At 44.2% G+C, this 23,288-nt stretch overlaps 1 protein-coding gene across 1 annotated transcript; it reads left to right on the forward strand.

Annotated features, from left to right (window-relative positions):
- The first annotated feature begins 483 nt into the window (after positions 1 to 483).
- On the forward strand, positions 484 to 22,639 carry alkbh2 (alkB homolog 2, alpha-ketoglutarate dependent dioxygenase). The gene is made up of 4 exons (XM_073065890.1): positions 484 to 580; positions 4,141 to 4,496; positions 18,139 to 18,337; positions 21,519 to 22,639. Exons 2-4 carry the CDS (start codon positions 4,175 to 4,177, stop codon positions 21,826 to 21,828), a joined length of 831 nt encoding a protein of 276 aa, XP_072921991.1. The 5' UTR covers positions 484 to 580; positions 4,141 to 4,174; the 3' UTR covers positions 21,829 to 22,639.
- Positions 22,640 to 23,288: the final 649 nt, after the last annotated feature.

The raw sequence follows: 23,288 nt of genomic DNA on the forward strand, positions 1-23,288 counted from the left end.
CCCATTAAATTTTAACTTGACAATTGTAATAACGAGTAACAATCTGATTATTACTAGACAACAAGATTTCACGTGGTATAGTTGCTTGGTTTATTTTACGGAACATTTACTTAGACCAACAGAATAAACCCCAAGATTAATGGAATATTTTCATATTTGTTAGTTTTACCCTTTCTTTAAATCAGCGGGAAAGATTGGTAACATATAGGTACTTTGATAATAAAAGTTTACTTTGAATTTAAACCCCAAATCTATTTGGATATTCCGAGGTCAACAAAAAAAATACATTTACAATTAAGCAAAGGGCTCATCATACGTAGCTGTTGCAATTTCACAATATTAAAGCTCTGTGAATGACATGCTGAATTTGCATTTTACACTGTTTTATCCCCTAAATGATTAGATTTATTAGATTCCTTAGATTTAGGTAACGTGGAGTTAAAAGAAGAGATCGATTGGCTAATCTTGGACACGTGGTTTTCTGACCTCCCCTCGGCACAGGAAGTCGGAATGAAGTGTGAAATGGTTTGCTGGAGTCCTGCTTGAAGGAGGGTTTGTTTAGATAACAGCTGAGAGCAAGGTAAGCAGTGAGCGCGTCATTTTAATCCTGTAATGCAATCGAAATTGAAACCTGGAGAGAAAAGTGTGATTGGGAAGTAAGCTGAATACAAAAAATGCTGGAAATCCAGACCCTTCATCAGGACAGGATCTGCCCCAGCGTTTGTTTATAACAAACAATCTGCCGTACGAAGTTAACGGGTCGAGCAGCATTTGTGAAAGGAAAGGAATTTCCCGGGTCCAAGCTATGGAATGGGTACTTACTAGTTCCCTGTCTTGTAGTGTTTAGGCCCCAAAGTCTGTTGGCCTTATATTCGACAGAGTTTAAAAGAACGGGGTGCAGGCTCAATTAAACTGCCAAAGTGCTGACGGCGCTGGAAGACTAGAAAGATGTTACTGAAGGTGGGAAGTGAAAGTTCTCTAGCCAAAGGGTGGTGGTTCTGTGAAGTTCATTGCCGCAGACGGCTGTGGAGATCAAATAATTGAGGATACAAAAAGAGGAGGTTCATAGGTTCTTGATTAGTCAGAGTGTCAAAGGTTACGGGGAGAAGGCAGGAGAATGGGGGTAATAAATCGGTCATGGTGGAATGGCAGAGCAGATTTGATGGGCTGAATGGCCTGATTCTGCTCCTTTGCTGAACAGTGTAAGGAATTTGGGACTGAGACAGGGAGGAATTTCTTCTCCAAAAGAATGATGAAGCTGTGACTTTCTCTGTTTCAGCAGTGGAGGGCAAATTATGAAGCAGAACTCAGGGAGGAGTTAGATGCTATGTAATACTAATGGGCAGAGAGAACGAAAGCAGGAACATGTCCTGAAACAAGTTTATGAGAGTCATATATCGAGGGCAAAGTCAAAAGACTTTTTCCCAGGATGTAAGTAGGAGGGCATAGTAGGTACTTTCGGTCAAGATGGCACCAGCAAATAACAATTCCTTGGACGTTTTCCTCGGGCGACATCTTCCAGATAGCAAACCTTTCCAATTATTTCACTTCTCTGCCTTCTGTCGTTATGTCTTGTTTGTATTACGGAATCTGTGATGTACAGTTTGAGTCTCGACTGAAGGAACCAGTGCTATGATATATCCAGAGAGCTGCCTCATGGAGGTTAGGGATAGTTGAGGGGGTTGGGGGGAAGACAAGCTGACTCGAGGAAAAGACCAGTGATGAGGCACGGGGTCGTGAACGACTCCATCTCGAAGCAGCGAGGAAGATTGAAGCATCAAGGTGAATGCGGTGGGTGTTAGCAATGGCTCCCAACAGAGATGGTCAGCAGCCGGATCGGAGGCGTTAGGACCCGGGTCATGGTCACCCTTTACAGAAGGACTGAGTTTGTGTGGCTGCTCTCCTCGTATACAGACGATTCTGACATTAATGTGATTATTGGCCTGGACTTCATATTGGTTTACTTCAGTTTTTCAGTGTTTTCTTTCTTGTGGACGATTGGTACGAGGCTGATCTGTAAATGTTTTGTGGGTAAGGTTGGGTGTTGGGGGTTTGGAACTAATGTCGCTGTTCTTTTCTGCGAGTGAGAGGGTCGGGCACTGTTATTGTTGCTGTATTTTTGCTACAGGGTAGGGGTTTTTTGTGGACTGCGAGTTTTGTTTCTTTTTTTGTGCTGGGGGGGATGTTGATGTCATTTCTTTTTTCAAGACCCATAGTCTCTATTTCATGACTATCTGAAAAGACAAATATCAGAGTTGCATTATACATGGCAACGAAATGAACCTTCGGACCTTGGTGCCCTGTGGGCTGCGTCCAGCACATCCTCGTACATTTCCATTTACACGTGACAGTCCATAATCCTGTATTATGCTACAGTCATGCTTGTATTGATGCAGCAACCCCACTGCTCCCTACTTGCATGTGGGATTGAGGGACCCTACTATCAACGATGCCTTTGGGGAAATACAGTGACAACCAGGTAAATCAGTACTGATTGTTTAGAAACTCGCGCAGTGCAGTACTCACAAGTCGTGACCTAGCATTGAGGGCCCAGGATGCACAGGGTGTACAGTGAGAGTCAGGGTCTGGACTCTGGGCTCCTGGTGCTGGAGCAGGGATTGGGCTGGGAACAACAGAAGTCAGGAATGTTTGAGGTTAGGGCTGGCGCGTGCAGTACTTGGAGACGGGACTATTGGGTTGAGCCACATCTGTGGTGTGGGGAGATGTTGATCTTCTGAGTCGAGAAGATGAAGGCAGAAATGTCGATTGGCCATGTCCCTTCACAGATGCTGCCTGACCTGCTGAGTTCCTCCAGCAGTTTGTTGTTTTGTTTATATGTTTTCTTGCTCTCTTTAAACTTGCCAGGTTTGCAGGAAAAGATACTACTTTCCTAAGTAACGTGTTTAAAACAAATGAAATGTCAGTATGTTTGATTTTAATATGAGTAACATCTTGTTCTGTAGTTTGCATTCTATTATTGTTCTACCTTGCCCATACTGCACCAGGATATGAGGATCCCAGATTGGCCTCTACAGCCACCGATAGACAACAGCATAATCAAGCTGAGAGATCACGCTACTGCCTCAATGCACTGTGTAATGATTGAACTGCATACAAGACAAGGCCTTCACTGAATCTCCCTACACTTGACAATACACATATTCCAATTCATCAGTGCAGCTCCAATAATCCAGCGCCCTCCAGTCGCTGATGGTGCCAAACCTGGAGATTTTCTGAACGACTGGATCAGAATCAGATTTATTATCACTGAGGTACAGTAAGCCACAACACAACAGATCAGGATGGCAGAGTAGTGTAGCAGTTAGGTTAATGGTTTACAGGGGCCAGCAGCACGCACAGGGTTCAATTCCCTCACAGTCTATAAGGAGGTTGTACTTTTTCTCCAAGATCGCATTGGTTTCCCTGGCCGCTCTGATTTCCTCCCATATTCCAAAGATGCGTGGATAAGGGTAAGTATGGTCTGTTGGTGCCGGAGACATGCTGACGTGTGCAGGCTGCCTCCAGCTAATCCTCGGACTGTGTTGGTTGTTAATGCAATGGTGCATTTTGCTATATACTTTTGACAAATAAAGCTAATCTCTGATAATAGACCTGAATCGCATTCTGATCCAGCGGTCCAGAGAATCTGAAACAAGAGGAAATCTGTAGATGCTGGAAATCCGAGCAACACACACAAAATGCTGGTGGAACTCAACAGGCCAGGCAGCATCAATGGGGGGAAAGAAAAGTACAGTCAACGTTTCGGGCCGAAATCCTTCAGCAGGACTGGAGAGAAAAAGCCAAGGAGCAGATTTAAAAGGTGGGGGTGGGGGGGAGAGTCTGCTAGTTTGCTACAGTTAAGAGGCTGGAGGGTGCTGGATTGTTGGAGTTTCACTGGTAAATTGAAATTAGTTTATTGTCACACATACTCAGGCACAGTGCAAAGCTTCTGTCGCATACAGTTCAAATCATTATATGGTATACTAAGTTTGAACAAGGTAAAACAAATGCAGAATAAAGTCAGATAAAGTGCAGTGCAGGTAAACAATAAAGTGCAAGATCATAACGAAGTAGATTGTGAGGTCGAGTTTATCTTATCATGCACAGTCGATGAAGGTCTGTATTCTGTTTTCTAACTAGACTGCTGCTGAAAGCTGTGTAACTCAGTGTAACGATGGACAGGTTTGTGGTGGTGAACAAGTTGGAGAATCCTAGGAATGGCAGGTTGGATCTAAAGGAGAAGATCGAGGACCCGGAGGGTGTGAGTGATGGAGAAGCAGAGAGTCCCAGGAAGAAACTGAAAAGAAACCAGTCAGGAGGAGCTGAAGGATGTCTAGTGCCATCCTTGGCCCAGCAGGAATCAGTGAGAGATGTCACTGTGTCCTGGAAGCATCTCCGAGCCGAGGGACTGAACTGTGACTACACCAAACTGTTTACCAGATCTCAGGCTGATGACATATTCCTGGAATTGGAGAAAACGCTGGAGTATTTTTCAGGTACAGATTAGATGTGGCACATTAGTGTAATGTTCTTACAGTGCCAGAGACCCAGCTTCAGCTCTGCCACCATATATAAAGAGTTTTAACCATATGGGTTTCCTTTGAGTGCTTCCGTTTCCTTTCACATTCCAAAGACGTATGGGTTAATAGGTTAATTAGTCACATGGGCTCGTTGACCTGGAAGGGCTTGTTACTGTGCTGTATCTCTAAATAAATACATTAAGGAAGGGAATGGGAAGTTCACACAATTCACCATTCTTTCAGTAGAAAATCTCTCCTCTGAAATGAAAGCAACCTGGTTTGCATGTTTAAGACCATAAGACACAGGAGCAGAATTAGACCATCTGAGTCTGTTCCGCCATTTCATTATGACTGATCCATTTCCCTCTCAGCCCCCATCTCCTGCTTCTCCCCATATCCCTCATGCCCTGACTAATCAAGAATCTATCAACCTCTGCCTTAAATATAGATAAAAACTTCACTTCCACAGCTGTGTGTGGCAAAGAATTCAACAGATTCATCACTTTCTGGCTAAAGAAATTCCTCCTCATCTCTGTTCTGAAAGGACATCCCTCTATTCTGAGGCTGTGCCCTCTGGTCTTAGACTCTTCCACCATAAGAAACATCCTCTCCATCTGCACTCTATCAAGGCTTTTCACCATTCAATAGGTTTCAATGAATTCTTCTGAATTCTAGTGAATACAGGCCCAGAGCTGTTCTTCAACTGCTCTTCACATGACCAGCCATTTAACCCTGGAATCGTGAACTCTCTCAAACTCCCTTTCATAGTGATTGGGATAAATGTGTAGGCATTTTAGAGCTGCTGCTTACCAAGGCAAATAACAAACTCTCCTGAGTGACAGCACTGGCAGATACATTGCATGCTACACTCTGACTTTAAAGACACATTAATTCCACGTACCTCCTGGGGGTGGTAATCTGCTTTGTTATGTGAAACTCTGTTTGTACTTGACACTCATACAGATCATTTCATCACACAGTGCATCGAGGTAGTACAAGATAAAACAATAACAGAACGCAGAGTGAAGTTCAGCAAGCTCGGGCATTATTCGTTGGAGTGAAAGAGGATGAGAGGTGTACTGGATGATGAGAGGCAGAGTGGACAACCAGAGACTTTTTCCAGGGTGGGAGCAGCTAATAATTTAAAGATGATTGAAAGAAAGTCCAAGGGGGGATTTCAGAGCTAGCTTTTTTACATGGGGGGGGGGTTGTGGGCGTATGGAACTTGCTGCTGGGGGTGTTGGTAGAGGGACATTTAAGAGATTCTGAAATAGCCTCATGGATCAAATGGAGGGTTATGTGGGAGGGAAGGATTAGATTGACTTTTGAGTAGGATAACAGGTCGGCACAACATTGTGGGCTGAAGGGCCTGTACTGTACCTTACTATGTTCTAAAGTGTTACAGTTATAGAGAAAGTGCAGGTAGACAGTAAGGTGGTAGATACCTACACATAAGTTGTAAGATGGTGGGCCAGAAGCATTGGGATGAAGTGTTGTTGATAACAGTTAGACCAAAAAAAAAGCAGAGACTGATTTTTTAAATTCTAAATAAAAAGTAAGTATTAGAAATGTTATGAACCCCGTAACTGGGTCACTTACCAGCAAAGATAGAGAGGTCCGTTGAAGTCTGATGGTACTATTTTTAACAGTATTTATTGGTAAAAATACACAAAAATAATATCAATGCAAACATACAGATACTATACGTCGTCAATACTAAATCTAAACGTGTGGTATAATAATAATCAATAAGAAATAGCTCTATCGTTGTCTAGGGGATAATGTATTGTCCGATGGAAATATAAAAGTCACTCAGTTCATTCAGGCTGCAGCTTTTTGGTTGGAGAGAAAGACAGATTTTTGAAACTTGCCAGCTTTCCTTTATCCGATCTTGATCCGTATTCGTCCTTTAGCGAGGCCGTTCCGTGGGAGACTTGTCATCCGGGCAAGGATGGACACACACAAGCCCCCACCGGTCTCATATGTTTCCTCCTGGTGAGCCTAAAGGTGTTGTTCCCCAGACCCTCTTTTATCCTTACTCACGGGGTCTCAGATGTCAATCAGGTTGGGATGATGCAATCCCCCAACCAGCCCACTCTGGTCATTCCCTGAGAGCTTCAATGAATAGTACAGTACTCAATACACAATTCCGTCTCCAAGAGACAATAGCCGTTATCCGTGGCTTTGTCTTGCTGGGGGGCCAGGACACATTCCAAAAACCTTGAGGATTCTCTCTCATTTCCTGGGTCCCAGATCCGAATTAATAGCGATCTTGCGATTCTCACAAAGGAGGGGGCTACTTTGTACCCTTTGGCCCCTCAGAGTTGTGGCACATTCGTAACACCCCCTTTCTTCAACGCGTTTTTACCATCGGTAAAAACGAAGTAATACAGAGTCTTACAGGATTTCAGAATCTAACACAATACAAAAGTTTTTTTTTCACTACAGAGTAATACAGTTATACATTCAATTCAGCATCTAAACAGTTAACGATTACATTGTCACTGCCTTTAATATCTTAACATCTTGTACCTTACTAAAGTCTTGTAGCATCAGACTTCAATTTAATAACCACCTATTTTTATTCCTTTCCTTCAGCAAACAAAAACTAAAGAGTTGTGATCTTAGCTTACCTGTATACTACAAAAGTTCATGCAAAATACTAATCTTTATGTTACTTTCAACCTTAACAGTCAAGCTTCCATGGGGGTTGTCTTTATTATTCACATGCTTTGTCAAAATCCCTTAAAACCGGAACCTGCTATTTAAAATGGCAGCCCATCAACCCTCGCCCCTTTTCCAGTTAACTCCCACGTGGTGAGCTTGTGCACCATGGCGAAATAGGCTTTCGCCCGCTCCTTTCATAGGAGTTTTTTTTATCAACAATGTGTTCCAAACTTAGACCATTTTCCGAATTTCCGCACAATTCTTTAAGTTTAAGCAAGTTGCTAGTTTTCTCTTCAGGACCTTCATGCTATTAGTTCTCAATTTAAGATCTGAAAGCGATCCCCCTTTGTTCAAACAGGATTTCAAATTCTGCCTTTTCACACCACACTCTTGAATAACAATAGCGTGTGGGACACCTTTACATTCCAACTCAACCTGTAATTGATTTGCAGGCACCGCGTTACCAGGCCATTGTCTCTGTAGTCTGGTTGCTGCTTCTGACATCAATCCAGACTTTAAAATTTCTTCATTCAACTTAGGAACTACCATTTCCCTTTTCCTTCAATAATAATTTTCACCTCACCACCTTTTATCTCCTCATTAACTTTTAACACACCTTCGAACACAAACAACTGGGAATTCTCACTTCCCACTATTACCAAGGTTAACCCTTTCTTCACTGAACCAAGTCCATCTGACCCACAAGGACTGCATTCCTTTTCAACTGAATCAAATACCTCAGACTTTTTCTGAGCTCCATTACTAGGTTCAGTACCACGTGCATCCACATCTTGGACACACTCAAACGGGACATCTGCCTCTTCCAGGCTTTCAATACCCGTACCCTTTTCAAATTCTAAATTCCCCTGATCCTCCCAGCTACTCTCTGGGCAACTCCCTTCTGGAGTAAACTCAACCCCGCGGGCTGAAACAACCTCATCTGCCAACCCAGCAGACTTCTTCAAGGTAATGGCATCCTTTTCATCTAGGACTGCCCTCATTTCATTATCGGGAACACCTTTAGAATTTTCAACTTCTTCAAACAGTTCTGCCAAACCAGACAGATGTCCAACCCTGGACCTTTTAACAGCCTTATCTGTTTCTCATCTTTATTTCGTGCCTCTATAAATTTTCTCCTCGCTAAGGGCAGGTCTACCTCCTCTCCCTTACTCTCTTTCACTTTACTACTCTCCGTTTTACCACCCTCTAAAACCTCGTGGTACAGGGTCGGTAAAAACGTCTCGGCCAAATCGATATTGGCCGGATTTAAACTGGTCTCTTTCTCAGCTGCCTTTCTCGACATGCTGCGAGTGATCACGCATACGGGATAGATCTTGGAATCTAGGGGTGGGACCTCAACACTCACAGGCTGGCTCGTCAGCTTCATTGCTGACCAAACCTTACCACCGGCTAAATTGTTACCAAGAAGGACGTCCGTGTCAGTTTTCGGGAATTCTATTTCAACTGGTCCAGATACCAGCTCACAATTCAGAATGATCCTATGCAAGGGCACCACTTTGGTCCCTTTTCCTATTCCTTTCAAAGCTACCATTCCCGTCTTGCGACCAAAATCCAGTACCTTACGGCTAATCAATGACAGTTCAGCTCCCGTGTCTCTCCAGATCCGCACTGGAACTGGTGTGTCTCCCTCTCACGGTTCCGTTTGACATACATGTCTCAGACCCTTCTCGTACTCTGTCTACCTGGGGCTCTCTTGTCGATTTACTGATCACCACGGCACATCCGATAGGGACTGCTGCTTTCCATTTTCCTGTCTGCTTCCTCAGAGCAAGGCACCTAGATGCAATATGTCCCCCCTTTCCACAATTAAAACAGGTCAAGCCAGGAACTCTCCTGCCGTCTTGCCTCTCCTCCTCAATCTTACCACTAGCTCCCGGTGGGACCTCTGCCTCAGCCGGCGGGCTTTCTCTACCGTTCCCACGGTCTCTCTGGTAACTTTTATTCGAGGAAAACTCTCTTGTGGGTTAGGGCATATTCATCTGCGAACCTAGCAAATTCGGAGATGGACTTATTCGGCTTCTCATTCAAATACATCCGGATATCCTCCGAAACACAACCTTTAAATTCCTCAATCAGAATTAACTCCGAGACACCAAAAATCCTCTTCCACTATTTCTGCTGCACACCAGCGATCCAAGAGCACACCCTTCTCATAGGCAAACTCGGTATACGTCTGATTCCACCCTTTTTTTTAAATTTCTGAACTTTTGTCTATACACTTCAGGTACCAATTCGTAGGTCCGAAGAATGGCCTCCTTTACCTTTTCATAATTCTCAGACTCTTCCTCCTCCATGGACAACGCCACATACGCCCGTTGTGCCTTCCCTTTTAACACACTTTGCAACAACGCCCCCCACTGCTCTTTGGGCCACTTCTGATTCACGGCCACCTTTTCAAAAAGCAAGGAATAACTATCAACATCCGTCTCCTCGAATGGAGGTACTACCCTCAACTCCCGACTAACATTAAACCGCTCCTCTCGGTCGGACCCTTGAGCTCTTCGCTCTTGCCTTAACTTCTCCATATCCAAGTCATGTTGCCTCTGTTTCTCTGCCTCCCTCTCCTTCTTGGCTCTTCCCTTCTCTTTCTCAGCTGCTTTAGCTGGAACTCATGCTCCCTCTTCCTCTGTTCCACATCCAGCCTCAATTTCTCCAACTCTAACTGAGCCGTCTCACTAGCTGGTACCTTTTCAGGGATATTTTCCAATACCTCAGCCGAAAACACATTCTTCACAATATAATACTGAGTTATGGCCCTCCGCACCTCCTGCTTTTTCATTGACAACCTCACCTCTGCGAGGTTTAGTCCTTTCGCAATATTTATCAAGTTCGACTTTGTGGCCGCCTCTAGCGCCTCCAGAGTCGGGTTTTCTATAAATTCATCCACGTCCATCTTTGCTGGTTTCCCGTCTGGCTACCCGCGCAACCAGACCCACGTTTGGACTTAAAAGCCCGATTCACTGGCCCTCCAATTTGGTATCAAATCTCGAGACGAGAACCCCAAGTTGTTACGAACCTCGTAACTGGGTCACTTACCAGCAAAGATAGAGAGGTCCGTTGAAGTCTGATGGTACTATTTTTAACAGTATTTATTGGTAAAAATACACAAAAATAATATCAATGCAAATATACAGATACTATACGTCGTCAATACTAAATCTAAACGTGCGGGTATAATAATAATAAGAAGTAGCTCTATCGTTGTCTAGGGGATAATGTATTGTCCGATGGAAATATAAAAGTCACTCAGTTCATTCAGGTTGCAGCTTTTTGGTTGGAGAGAAAGACAGATTTTTGAAACTTGCCAGCTTTCCTTTATCCGATCTTGATCCGTATTCGTCCTTTAGCGAGGCTGTTCCGTGGAAGACTTGTCATCCGGGCAAGGATGGACACACACAAGCCCCCACCACTCTCATACGTTTCTCCTGGTGCGTCTGAAGGGGTTGTTCCCCAGACCCTCTTTTATCCTTACTCACAGGGTCTCAGATATCAATCAGGTTGGGATGATGCAATCCCTTAACCAACCCACTCTGGTCATTCCTTGAGGGCTTCAATGAATAGTACAGTACTCAATACACAATTCCGTCTCCAAGAGACAATAGCCGTTATCCGTGGCTTTGTCTTGCTGGGGGGCCAGGACACATTCCAAAAACCTTGAGGATTCTCTCTCATTTCCTGGGTCCCAGACCCGAATTAATAGCAATCTTGCGATTCTCACAAAGGAGGGGGCTACTTTGTACTTTGTACAACTCAGAGTTGTGGCACATTCGTAACAGAAAAAATTGGCAAGTTGGGCAGCTTCTGTGGACAAGGAGAAATGGTCTGGGCAACCTTTCATCTATCATTACAGGATATTCAATAACATTTAACCGATCAATAATTCCCCTTCCCAGAAAAATTCCATTGTGGCACAGTTGATACTGGAATTAATCCAGGACTTTTCCACCAATAATCTCTTTGAAGCTTTTAACCCAGCAAACAAATCTCCTCCCAACAACCTCCTCCAAATTAGGCAAAGCTTGAACATTTGAGCAGTCTCCATGTAAGGTGTTAAAACTCCTGCAGAAAAGTTAAGTGCTGGTATCTTCACATTGAAGGAGAGTTGGAGCTGAGCAAATTGAAATTTTTGAACTGGGAGTCTGCCAGAGATATCAGAGACCAAGGGCATGTACAGTGTTGGGAAGCTGTGTCTAAAGCAGAGGGTTTCTTTTAACAGAAATGATAATAAATTATATTGTGGAATTAATTACTGGAGATGTCTGTGGAACCAGAAGATACAGGTGTGGTGGTAATGTTCCAAGACCAGAGCTGGTCTAACAATCCAGTAACTTCAATTCAAGTCCCACCGTGGTAGAGTAGCTACAGGATCTGACTAATAGCTGGATTCATTGAAGGAAGCACCAGTTACTTCACAGCACCATAGGTCATGACTACGAGTGCTGTCCATGTGGAGTTTGCAAGTTCTTCCTGTGACCATGTTAGTTTCTACCAGGTGTTTTGTTTCTTCCCACATCCCAAAAGACAAACTCAAAAAAAACTTCAAGGATCTATTATCAAAGTATATGTCACTATATAGTACCTTGACATTCATTTTCTTGTAGGCATTCATAGTAGACAGGGTGTCTGACACTGAGTCTGGTGCTGTGGCTCAGAAGAGCAGAGAGGTGAAGAGGACTGCAGTGTTGATAGGAGGTTCCATAGTCAGAGGGACAGAGACGAGGCTCTGTGGGCGGGATAGAGACAGCCGGAGGGTACGTTGTCTCCCTGGTGCCAGGATCAGGGATGTCTCAGATCAGGTCCATGGCATTCTCAAGGGTGAGGCTGAGCAGCCAGAAGTTGTGGTACATATTGGCAGTTATGACTCAGGCACACAAGGTGAGGAGGTCCTGAAGAGAGATTTTAGGGAGCTAGGTAGAAAGCTGAGAAACAGGGCCTGCAGGGTAGTAATCTCTGGATAGCTGTCTGTGTCACGTGCCAGTGAGAGTAAGAATAGGATAATTTGGCAGGTGAATGTGTGGTTGAGGAACTGGTACAGGGGGAGCGGTTCAGATTTGTGGATCATTGGGATCTTTTCAGGGGAAGGTACAACCTGTACAAAAGGGATGAGTTACACCTGAACCCGAGGGGGTCCAATCTCGTTGTGGGCAGGTTGGCTGCAGTTGTTTGGGTGAGTTTAAATTAACTTGGCTAGGGGATGGGAACTGGAGTGATAGTGCTGAAGATGAGGTAGCTGGTTTACAAACAGAAGCAATGTGTAGTGAGGAGAGGCTGGTCATAGGGCAAAATTCAACAGGATGAGTTGCAATGTAAAAGCCGGACAAAATCGAAAAGGGTGAATACAGGACTGAAGGTGTTATATTTGAATGTGTGCAGTGTATGGAATAAGGTCGATGAACTTGTAACACTATTACAGATTGGCAGGTATGATGTGGGCATCACTGAATCATGGCTGAAAGAAGATTATAGTTTCGAACTTAATGTCCAAGGATACACCTCCTACCAAAAGGAGAGGCAGGGTGGTGTGGCTCTGTTGGTTTAAAAAAATAAATCATTAGAAACAGGTGACATAGGGTCAGAAGGTGTTGAATCGTTGTGGATAGAACTAAGGAACTACAAGGGTAAAACAACTCTGATGGGCGTATACAGATGTATGGATGTGGTCTACAAGTTACAATGGGAGATAGAAAATGAATGCCAAAAGGGCAATGTTACAATAGTCATGGGGGATTCCAATATGCATGTAGATTGGGAAAATCAGGTTGGTGTGGGATTCCAGAAGGGGGAATTTCTAGAATGCCTACGAGATGACTTTATAGAGCAGCTTATGGTTAAACCAAGTAGGGGATCAGCTATTTTAAATTCAGTGTTGTGCGATGAACCAGAATTGATTAGAGAGCTTAAGGGGCAAGTGATCATAATACGATTAAATTCACCCTGAAATTTGAGAACGAGAAGCTTAAGTCAGATATATCATTATTACAGTGAAGCATAGGAAAATACAGAGGCATGAGGGAGGAGCTGGCCAGAATTGATTGGAAAAGAACACTGGCAGGGGTGATGGCAGAGCAGCAATGGCTGGAATTTCTGGTAGTAATTCAGAAGGCACAGGATATATACATTCCAAAAAGGAAGAAGTATTTTAAAGGCAAGATGACACAAGCATGGCTAACAAGGGAAGTCAAAGAGAGGGTATATATTTGAGCAAAAATTAGTGTGAAGTTAAAGGATTGGGAAGCTTTTAAATACCAACAGAAGGTAACAAAGTCATTAAGAATGTAAAGATGGAATACAAAAGTAAGCTGGTCAATAACTTTAGAGAGGTTTAAAGAGGTTTTAAAAAAGTTTCTTCAGATATATAAAGTGTAAAAGAGAGATGAGAGTGGATATTGGACTGCTGAAAAACTATGATGGAGAGGAAATGGCAGACAAACTGAATAAGTACTTCGTGTCTGTCTTCATTGTGGAAGATACTAGCAGTATGGTGGAAGTTCCAGGTGTCAGGGGGCATGAAGTGTGTGAAGTTGCCATTTCTAGAGACAAGGTTTTTGGGGAAACTGAAAGGTCTGAAGGTAGATACGTCACCTGGACCAGACGGTCTACACCCCAGAGTTCTGAATGAGATGCTGAAGAGATCGTGGGGGCATTAATAATGATCTTTCAAGAATCACTAAATTGCAAATGTTATTCCACTCTTCAAGAAGGGGTAAAGGCAGAGAAAAGGAAATTATAGGATCGCTAGTTTGATCTCAGTGGTTGGGAAGATGTTGGAGTCAATTAATAATGATGAGGACTTGGGATACTTGGAGGCACATAATAAAATAGGTTGTAGTCAAGGGAAAATCTTGCCTGACAAATCTGTTGAAATTCTTGGAAGAAATAACAAGTGGAATAGACAAAGGAGAATCGGTTGATATTGTGTACTTGGATTTTCAGGAGGCCTTTGACAAAGTGCCACACTTATGTTGCTCAACAAGTTACGAGCCCATGGTATTCCAGAAAAGGTTTTAGCATAGATAAAACAGTGGCTGATTGACAGGAGGCAAAGCATGGGAATAAAGGGAGCCTTTTCTGGTCAGCTTCCGGTGACTAGTGGTGTTCCACAGGAGTCTGTGTTGGGACCGCTTCTTTTTACATTGTATGTCAAAGATTTGGATGATGAAATTGATGGCTTTGCTGCAAATGATATGAGGATGTGTGGAGTAGGTGGGTGGTTTTGAGGAAGTAGAGAGGCTACAGAAGGACTTAGACAGATTAGGAGAATGGGCAAAGTGTCAGTGTCAGAATGTGTATGGTCATGCACTTTGATAGAAATAATAAAAGGGATGACTATTTTCTAAATGGAGAGAAAATACAAAAATATGAGGCACAAAGGGATTTAGGAGTCCTTGTGCAGGATTCGCTGAAGATTAATTTGCAGGTTGAGTCTATGGTGAGACAGGCAAATGTGATGTTAACATTCATTTCAAGAGAACTAGAATATAAAAGCAAGGATGTAATGTTGAGACTTTATAAAGCACTGGTGAGGCTTCACTTGGAGTATTGTCAGCAGTTTTGGGCTCCTTATCTGAGAAGTATGTGCTGAAACTGTTCAAAAGAGTTTTATGGAAATGATTCCAGGATTGAATGGATATGAAGAGTGTTTGATGGCTTTGGGCCTGTATTCACTAGAATTCAAAAGAATGAGGGGTGACCTCATTGAAACCTATCAAATGGTGAAAGGCCTTGGTAGAGTGGATGAGGAGAGGATGTTTCCTATGGTGGGAGAGTTTAAGACCAGAGGACACAGCCTCAGAATAGAGGAGTGTCCTTTTAGAATATTGGTCGCCAACCCGTCAATCTCGATCGACTGGTCGATCTTTGAGACTTTCCCAGTAGATCCCGAGAAAGAAAAAAAAAGAAAAAGAAATGCACAAATACTGTTGAGAGATTGTTTCCGGGTTGTGGGATTTTTGTTCCGTTCTTTCTGCCCAGTGCGCATGCGCATAGGTCCCCCACACTACACAGTGTACTTCAGTGGTCCCCAACCACCGGGCCGCGAGGAAACGATATGTGTCAGCTGCACCTTTCCTCAGTCCCTGTCACACCCACTGTTGAACTTGAACCCACGCGAGATAATCAGTCATCTAAACGCACGGCCGGCGGGAAGTGCCGATGCTACTGGCCTGGAGCGCGGCCGGCGGGAAGTGCCGATGCTACTGGCCTGGAGCGCGGCCGGCGGGAAGTGCCGATGCTACTGGCCCGGAGTGCGGCGGGCAGGAAGTGCCGATGCTATGGGCCCGGAGCGTGGACAGATGGGCGCCGCCTCTAAACCTGTTTACCACACCAAATGTTCATGGGGAATCCGGTGCAAAAATATTTGCAGACGACCTAATTCGGGCTCAAGGTCTTGTAAGTATCAGAGCAGCTACCTCGCTGCGATCTGCTGAAACAAACTTTTGTTGGCCGATGGATCCTACAAGGGGGAAGGTGTGCCTGTCACATTCCTCGCTTGGTCGGTCACTCTCTCCGGACTGCAACTGCCGCGGCCCTGGCATAGGGACCTCTGGCCCTGACCTTGTCCTCTCACCCCACCCATGAACAGCTGCAGCTGGCCAGGGTATCTGGCGGCGGGCAGGCAGAAGATGGAGTTCGGGCCTGGAGGCTGTCTAATGCGGCAATGAAGTCCTCAAAACTGCTCCGATACCCTGAGTCCAAGCACCCTGCACTTAAAGACAAACCCGTTGAGTTTTTTTCCGCGGAAAAAATGTGAGCAGGGTGGGACAGCAGCTAAGTGCCGAGAGCCGCGAAAGTCGTGTTTAACACACCTCCCCCCCACCTGTCGGCCGGTCCGCAAGAATATTGTCAATATTAAACCGGTCCACGGTGCAAAAAAAGGGTGGGTCCCCCTGGTGTTTATGCATTATTTCTACTTCTGGGTTGCGGGGTTTTACTTCCGGTCTTTTCTGCGCATGCATGTAACTAATCAATTTGGAGTCAATCTCACCTTTCACTATGGCCGAGGTAGTGGATCTTGGGCTTAAAAAGGTTGGTGACCACTATTTTAGAATGAACACGAGGAGGAATTTCTTTAGACAGGGAATTGTGAATTTGTGGAATTTGTATATTTAAGTCAATGGTTGATAGATTCTTGATTGATCAGGGCATGAAGGGATACGGGGAGAAGGCAGGAGATTGGGCCTGAGAGGAAAAATTGGATCAGCCATGATGAAATGGCGGAGTAGACTAGATGCGCCAAATGGCCTAATTCTGCTCCTATATCTTATGGTATTATAGAACAAAGAATTACAACAGAATCAATCAAACACTTGTTGGTTCATATCTGCCATGTCATATGATGTGGGCACTTTATAGTCTTTTCATGACTAGGACTGTTCTTGGCAAATTTTTCTACAGAAGTGGTTTGCCATTGCCTTCTTGATGGTGACTTTACAAGACGGGTAACCTCAGCTGTTGTAAACCCTCTTCTGAGATTGTCTGCCTGGTGTCAGTGGTCGCATAACCAGGACTTGTGATCTGCACCAGCTGCTCATTTGACTATCTGCCACCTTCTCCCGTGGCTTCACGTGACCCTGATCACGGGCTAAGCAGGGGCTACACCTTGCCCAAGAGAGACCTGCATGCTAGCGGTCAGAAGGAGCACCGTACACCTCCTTGGTAGAGATGTATCCCCACCCTGCCACCCACAATGAAGTGCTACATACAAATACCATGTTGGTGGGTTCACTGTTTACCATCCCTTGTCGCTTGATGCAGGCAAATGGTGAAATAATTGAAGGGAGTCTGCTGGATCTGAGAGCAGGGAATTGGGGTGAGGAGGAACTAGACTAATGATATTGCTTCCCTGGAAGCTGGCATTGACTTGATGAACCAATTGTTGTCTGGTTTGCTTTGCTATAGTCACATGTACTGACCACCCAGACAGATTATTGAGGTAGAGAAAATAAAACCATGCAGGATATGGTGCTGAATTGGAGAAAGTGCAGTGTGGGTAGACAACAAACTGTAAAGCCTGGTGGGGCAGGTTGGGAGATGAAGGGTCAATTGTTGAGTCCATTCAAGATCTGACAGTGGACTAGAAGCTGTGCTCGAGTCTGCTGGGTCATGCTCTCAAATTTTGAGTCATCTGCCTTCCAGGAGAGGGGAGACTGGCCTGGAGGCGATGTAGATTATGTTGCTGCTTTTCTAAGGCAGCAGGAAGTGTAGACAGACTCTGTGCATTAGAATAAATTAGCTTTTTAAGAGAAAAAACATCTGGAGACGGTGTAGTAAAAGAGAGCCTCAACCAAGGCATGGCAGCTAGTGTAATGATTCTCAGCGCCAGCAGTGGGGGTTCAGTTCCCTCCACTGTGAGCGGTTCATACATTCTTTCTGTGAACACGTGGGTTTCCTGTGGGGACTCTGGTTTACTCCCACTATCAAAAGCCATGCGCGTTAGGGTTAGAGAGCTGTGGGCATGTTATGTTGCCGCTGGAAGTGTGAAGACACTTGCAGGCTGCCCCCACTTAGACTGAGCTGGTCGTTGATACAGATGACACGTTTCACAAAAGTTTTGATGTACTTGTGCCAAATAAAGCTAATCCTTGGAATCTTTCTGTTTATAGTACCTTTCTTGACATTGGCACCGAGAGGTACTTCAAACTGCAGCTGGTGTTTAATGCAGGAACTATAGGTCAGTTTGTCTATAGTGAACTGTCACACAGACTTTTTCAGTGGCTTGGGAGATGCATATGTTCTGGTCATTAGAATTAGTTCCTCTGCTTCTCTTCACAATGGTTTATCCAGAACAGACAGCACTTGGATTTAATGCCCAACCCAAAACTCAGCATCCCTGGCAGTGTCGCACTCACTTGGTGGTGTGTGTGACTGTCGGAGTGTCACATTCCTGACTTGATGATTATGCATTTGATTTTTGTTTTTTTTTACTCTTCAGGTGATCTGACTAAAGTTCAGGTGTTTGGGAAATGGCACAATATTCCACGCAGACAGGTGACCTACGGTGACCCTGGTTTGACCTACAGATATTCAGGGGTGACCTTGTCCCCTAAGCCTTGGGCTCCTGTGCTGGAGAAGATAAGGGAGAGAGTGACACAGGTGACTGGGCACACATTCAACTTTGTGCTGGTGAACAGGTGAGTGCATTCAAAAGTGATCATGCAGGAGGTGAGGAACAGGGTGAAGAATTCCTCTAAAACGGCTGATCCTCCATTAGTGTGTGGGACGCTAACCCTAATGCACAGTTTTCCCCATTTGAAGAAGATCAGAGTTTCTGCCCCTGAGCCTCAGCCTGAAATATCAACTGTTTATTCCCCTCCAGAGATACAGCCGGAATTACTGAGTTCCTCCAGCACATTGTGTACATGTAGCTCAAGATTTTCAGCATCTGTGTGATCTCTTATGTTTGTACCTATCTTGGGTGGACTGTTTTGAGGCAGAGATGGAACATCTGATCAAGAATGAAAAAGAAATCCATAAACGTGAGATTCTGCAGATGCTCTGTGTCAGAATAGGGTGATGCTTGGTGGGATGTTATTGACAATGTCCTCACCTAAAACTGGAGCCAAAATGTTAACAGTACTGTACTATATATGTCTTGAGCACATATTTATAGCTGGGGAGCCTGAGAATTTTGCAAAGTACTGTATTTGTCTGATTGGGCTTATAAATCTGACGGGAACAAAGGACAGTTGGACTCGTGAGGGACGGTGTGGCAGAGGAGGAGTGCCAGGGTAGGGGGTGCTGCAGGTGCAGACACACCCAGCCCTGAGACACCGGACAAGGTCATTTGATTCCAAACTATTAGTTTACTGATTATGGCAGAATGTCTCTCTGGTGTTTCCTGCTCCCTCCCTTCTCCCTTCCCCTTTTCCCAACCATGATTCTCCTCTCCCTGCCCCCTTCCCACTCTCAGTCCATAATAGAGACCCAGATCAGAATCAGATGTATCATCACTCACATGACATGAAATTTGTTTCTTTTTGTGGCAGCAGTACAGAGCCATACATAAAATTACTATAGTACTGTGCAAAAAGTCTTAATGATATATATGTGCATAAGATTTTAGCACAGTACTGTATGTGTTTAGAATTGTATAGTTGTTTAAGGTATATATTGTTGAGCCCCCTGAGTTTACACCAATGGGATTTTAAAGATTAGTTTTATTTGTCACCTGTATATTGAAACATACTGTGAAATGTATCATTTGCAAATCAGTAAGGATTGTGAAGGCAGCCAGCAAGGGTCACCGTGTTTCCAGCACCAATGCAACATGCCTGCAGCTCACTAACCTTAACTTGTCCATCTTTGGAATGCGGGAGGGAACCCACAGTCACCGGGAGAACATGCAGGCACCTTGCAGACAGTGCAGGAATCAAACCCCAATCGGTGATCTCCAAGGCTGTAAAGCAATTGCACTAACAGCTATGTTCAAGTGCCGCCCCATATTGTGGGCAGCCTTTGCCTTTTCCTGATCTCTGTCTATCTTCCTTGTCTAAAATTGGAGACAAGTTATCTATTTAGAATTCTAGTTTTGCTTGAGTTCTCACCAGCAGCTGGATGTCTGTGGAACTCAAACTAATCACAGTATTATACAGCAAGAAACATTGTGGCATGAAGATAGTGGGGACAAATAATATGGGGTCAGTGCAGGAAAGTGGTACAGAGATAAACATCGGCTTTTTTATTTATTTTGAGCCACGTCCCCAGCACCCGACCATTTTAACCCTAGCCTAATCTCGGGACAACTTACAATACGAAATTAATCTACTGTCCGGTACATCTTTGGAATGTGACGCACCTGGAGGAAACCTACATGTTTCATGGGGAGGATGTACAAACTCCTTACAGAGGATGCCAGGATTGAACTCTGAACTCATTAGGCACGAGGGACAAGGTGACCTTACCCCTGCTGTTATTTCACCTGTAATAGTGCCCATCTCAGTAACTAGTGACCCTCGGGGATGGTAGTCAGCCATTGTTGCTCCATGTGTGTTTACATTGCCAAATTAGCATGCCCGTAACTTACTAGGCTTAACCGGTATGTCTCTGGAATGTGGGAGGAAACCCACACAGTCACAAGGAGAGCGATCAAACTCCTTAAGGACAGTAGAGGGAATTGAACCGGGTCTTACAGCTGGCACTGTAATAGCATAATGCTAACAATACTGTACCGGCAACAACCAGTGGACTTTAACAATGGCTGAAAGGAATGACTTCTTATCTTGCTTTAGAAAAGATAAGCTACAGTACAAAAAACAAACTTGGGAAATTTGGGACATTTTCTACAAGTTTCTGGAGAACAATATTCAGGATGATGGAAGTAACAAACTGAATTGACTGCCTTTATTCAATGGCGGGGTGTTTGCTTTTTTTGTGTGTTTTTTTTCTTTTGATTTCTTATGTATTTAATTTTTCCCCTTTCTTTAACTTTGTTGCACTTTCAAACCTATGGATGATTTAATGTGTTTTCTTTTCATTCTGAAAAAGCAATAAAGAGGTGTTTAAAAAAAATACTGTGCCGATATAAGGGGGAAATAGTTCGTTTCAGGTTAATGAGTCCGCCAACCAGAAACTGTAACTCTGTTTTTCTCTTTACAGGTGCTACCTGACCTGCTAAGCATTCTCATCAATCTTTGTTTTATTTTAGCTTCCCAGAATCTGCAGCATTTTGCTTCTCATTAATACTGAGTTTGCCAATGACAAATGTCTGCTGATCTCTAGATTTTTTTCCCTTTCACAAGTCCACAATTGGGTAGTACGGTGGTCAGTGTAATGCTATTACAGTGCCAATGACCCGGGTTAAATTCTGTTCTGCTGAACCTTGTAGGCATGCTATGTTGGCATCAGAATGTGTGGTGACACTTGGCGGCCCCCTGCACACAAACATGCGTGTGCATGTGTGTGTTGTTAATGAAAATGACTGTATGTTTGGATGTACACGTGATAAATGAATCTGAATTTGTAACTATTCCTGCCACTGCCTGAGGGGTTTGTGTATTCTCATGATCCCGTGTTTCCTCCGGGTGCTCCGGTTTCCTCCCACATTCCTAAGATGTACGGGTTAGTAGGTTAATTGGTCACATGAATGTAATTGGACAACACGGGCTCGTTGGGTTGGTAGGGCCTGTTCCGTGATGTGTCTGAGTAAATAAAATAGATAAGAAACCAGAGGTCTTCAGTCACTGAACACCTCTGGAAGGGTAAGCGGGGTAGGGAACTGGCGGTGTGATTTTTAACCTCCGGGAAAGATTGTTTTATCACATGGTTGCAATGCTAAGTGCAAGCTAATAATGCCTCTGATTGTCACCTCGATAGGTACAAGGATGGGAGTGACCACATAGGTGAGCATCGGGATGATGAGAAGGAACTGGAGCCTCGCAGCCCCATCGCGTCTGTTTCCTTTGGCGCCTGCAGGGACTTCATCTTCCGCCATCGAGATGCGCGGGGGAAGAGCCCGATGCGTCGCCTGGAACCAGTGAAGTTGCTTCTGGGTCACGGCAGCTTACTGATGATGAACTACCCGACCAACGTCTACTGGTATCACAGCCTACCGGTCCGCAAGAAGGTGCTGATGCCCAGGGTTAACCTGACCTTCCGCATGGTTCTGCCCTCGCTGAAGGACTAAACACTCAGCTGGCAGGCTTCACTGGCATGCTGGGGAGGTCGGTTTGGGCACAGTTCTGCAGTCGTTCATTCTTTTGAACTTGCTGGGTTTGCATCTTCTGCTGCCAGTAACACACTTGGGTCACTTGCCATTTGCTGACGGGCTGCTGGCCGATAGGTATTTAACTGTGACGCTCTCACTTACCCTTTCTCTGCAGGTATTTCACAGGGGCATTGAATATATCTCAGCTGGGAATCATCCTCCCTTCTCCTTCTTGCCCCCACCTATCATTAACCCCACATTCCCAATACTCGGAAATAGCTTCTACCATCCTGTCAAAGGGGTAGGTGTCTTACATGAATTTTAAAAAGGCTTTAGGCAATTTTGGGATGCCTCATAGTCTAGGGATGTCTGAATTTGGAAAGGAGCTTGCAATGGATAGGAATCAGGTTTCAAATGACTGAATTTCAACAATAGTTTTCCGAGCACCTTGCTGTTTCTTTGGAGAGATACAAGAGCACGTAACTCAGATGTGTGTGAGTTACAGGTATTCCTGCTTCTCACACTTGGGTTGCATTAACTGGTGTGAGGATGTACAGTGATGTTTAAAGGGGTTGCAGTGGGCTGAGGTAGCAACTAGGAACACACTACTAGGAAATACACAACTACTCTGTTTACAGTTAGAACAAAATTTCTTACATAAATGGTGAGTCTTCGTCCAGAGTTAGAGATACATTTTCAGTAACGATTTCTATAAAATAGTGAGGGTATTGAGCCCCATTCTGTCTTTATGTTGTATTTAAGTTATTAAATTATTTCTGCCTTGTTGAAACTTCAGTTTTGTATTTTTGTGATGGAGAGCACTTGGTTCTTGCGCACGAGCACACACACACTCGTCGCCTTGTCATTTGCTACTGTTGCGCTGTGTGTACTTCAAAATCTTCCACTGAATATTCTTATAGCGAGTCCTAAACCGAGCTGATGCACTCAGGTTGGCTTTATGGGACATTTCTTGCCATACATGGTGTAATATTCCATTTCTTTAGTAATGGGGTTGTGTACATGTGTATATGTTGTTTGTATATTGTAATTAAGGTACGTACTTCCATTTATTTTGTAATGATTGTAACAGCTGGCCAGTGGTGTAATGGTGCCTGCACTGGACTTCGACGCAAGTGGCCCCAGGTTCAAACCTGGCCAGCTCCTTGCACACTTTCCACCATGCTGGGTTGAGTGTTGAGAAACCAACTCGGCCTTGTACTAAACAGACAAAAATGCTAAAGAAATGGCAAAGTTGCCCACACAGGCCAAAAAATAGTATGGAGCTATTATTGTGTTTTCTGCTAGATAACTTTTTGTAAATATTGGCAATTTTCTTTTCACTATTATCACTCATTTTTATAAGTTTGACTTTTACTAAGGTACCAAGCAACTCGAGCCATTTTTTTCATTTGGTCATAACCTACATATCTAACAACTTG

The sequence above is a fragment of the Hemitrygon akajei genome, chromosome 14 (assembly GCF_048418815.1).
Source record: "Hemitrygon akajei chromosome 14, sHemAka1.3, whole genome shotgun sequence".
In the NCBI taxonomy this organism is placed as follows: domain Eukaryota; kingdom Metazoa; phylum Chordata; class Chondrichthyes; order Myliobatiformes; family Dasyatidae; genus Hemitrygon; species Hemitrygon akajei.

Bases quoted from the DNA above. Each gene is read 5' to 3' on its own strand.
- alkbh2 (XM_073065890.1), top strand. From the start codon at position 4,175: ATGGACAGGTTTGTGGTGGTGAACAAGTTGGAGAATCCTAGGAATGGC. The intron at 4,497-18,138 runs GTACAGATTAGA...TTTACTCTTCAG, and splicing joins AACGCTGGAGTATTTTTCAG to GTGATCTGACTAAAGTTCAG. The intron at 18,338-21,518 runs GTGAGTGCATTC...TCACCTCGATAG, and splicing joins AACTTTGTGCTGGTGAACAG to GTACAAGGATGGGAGTGACC.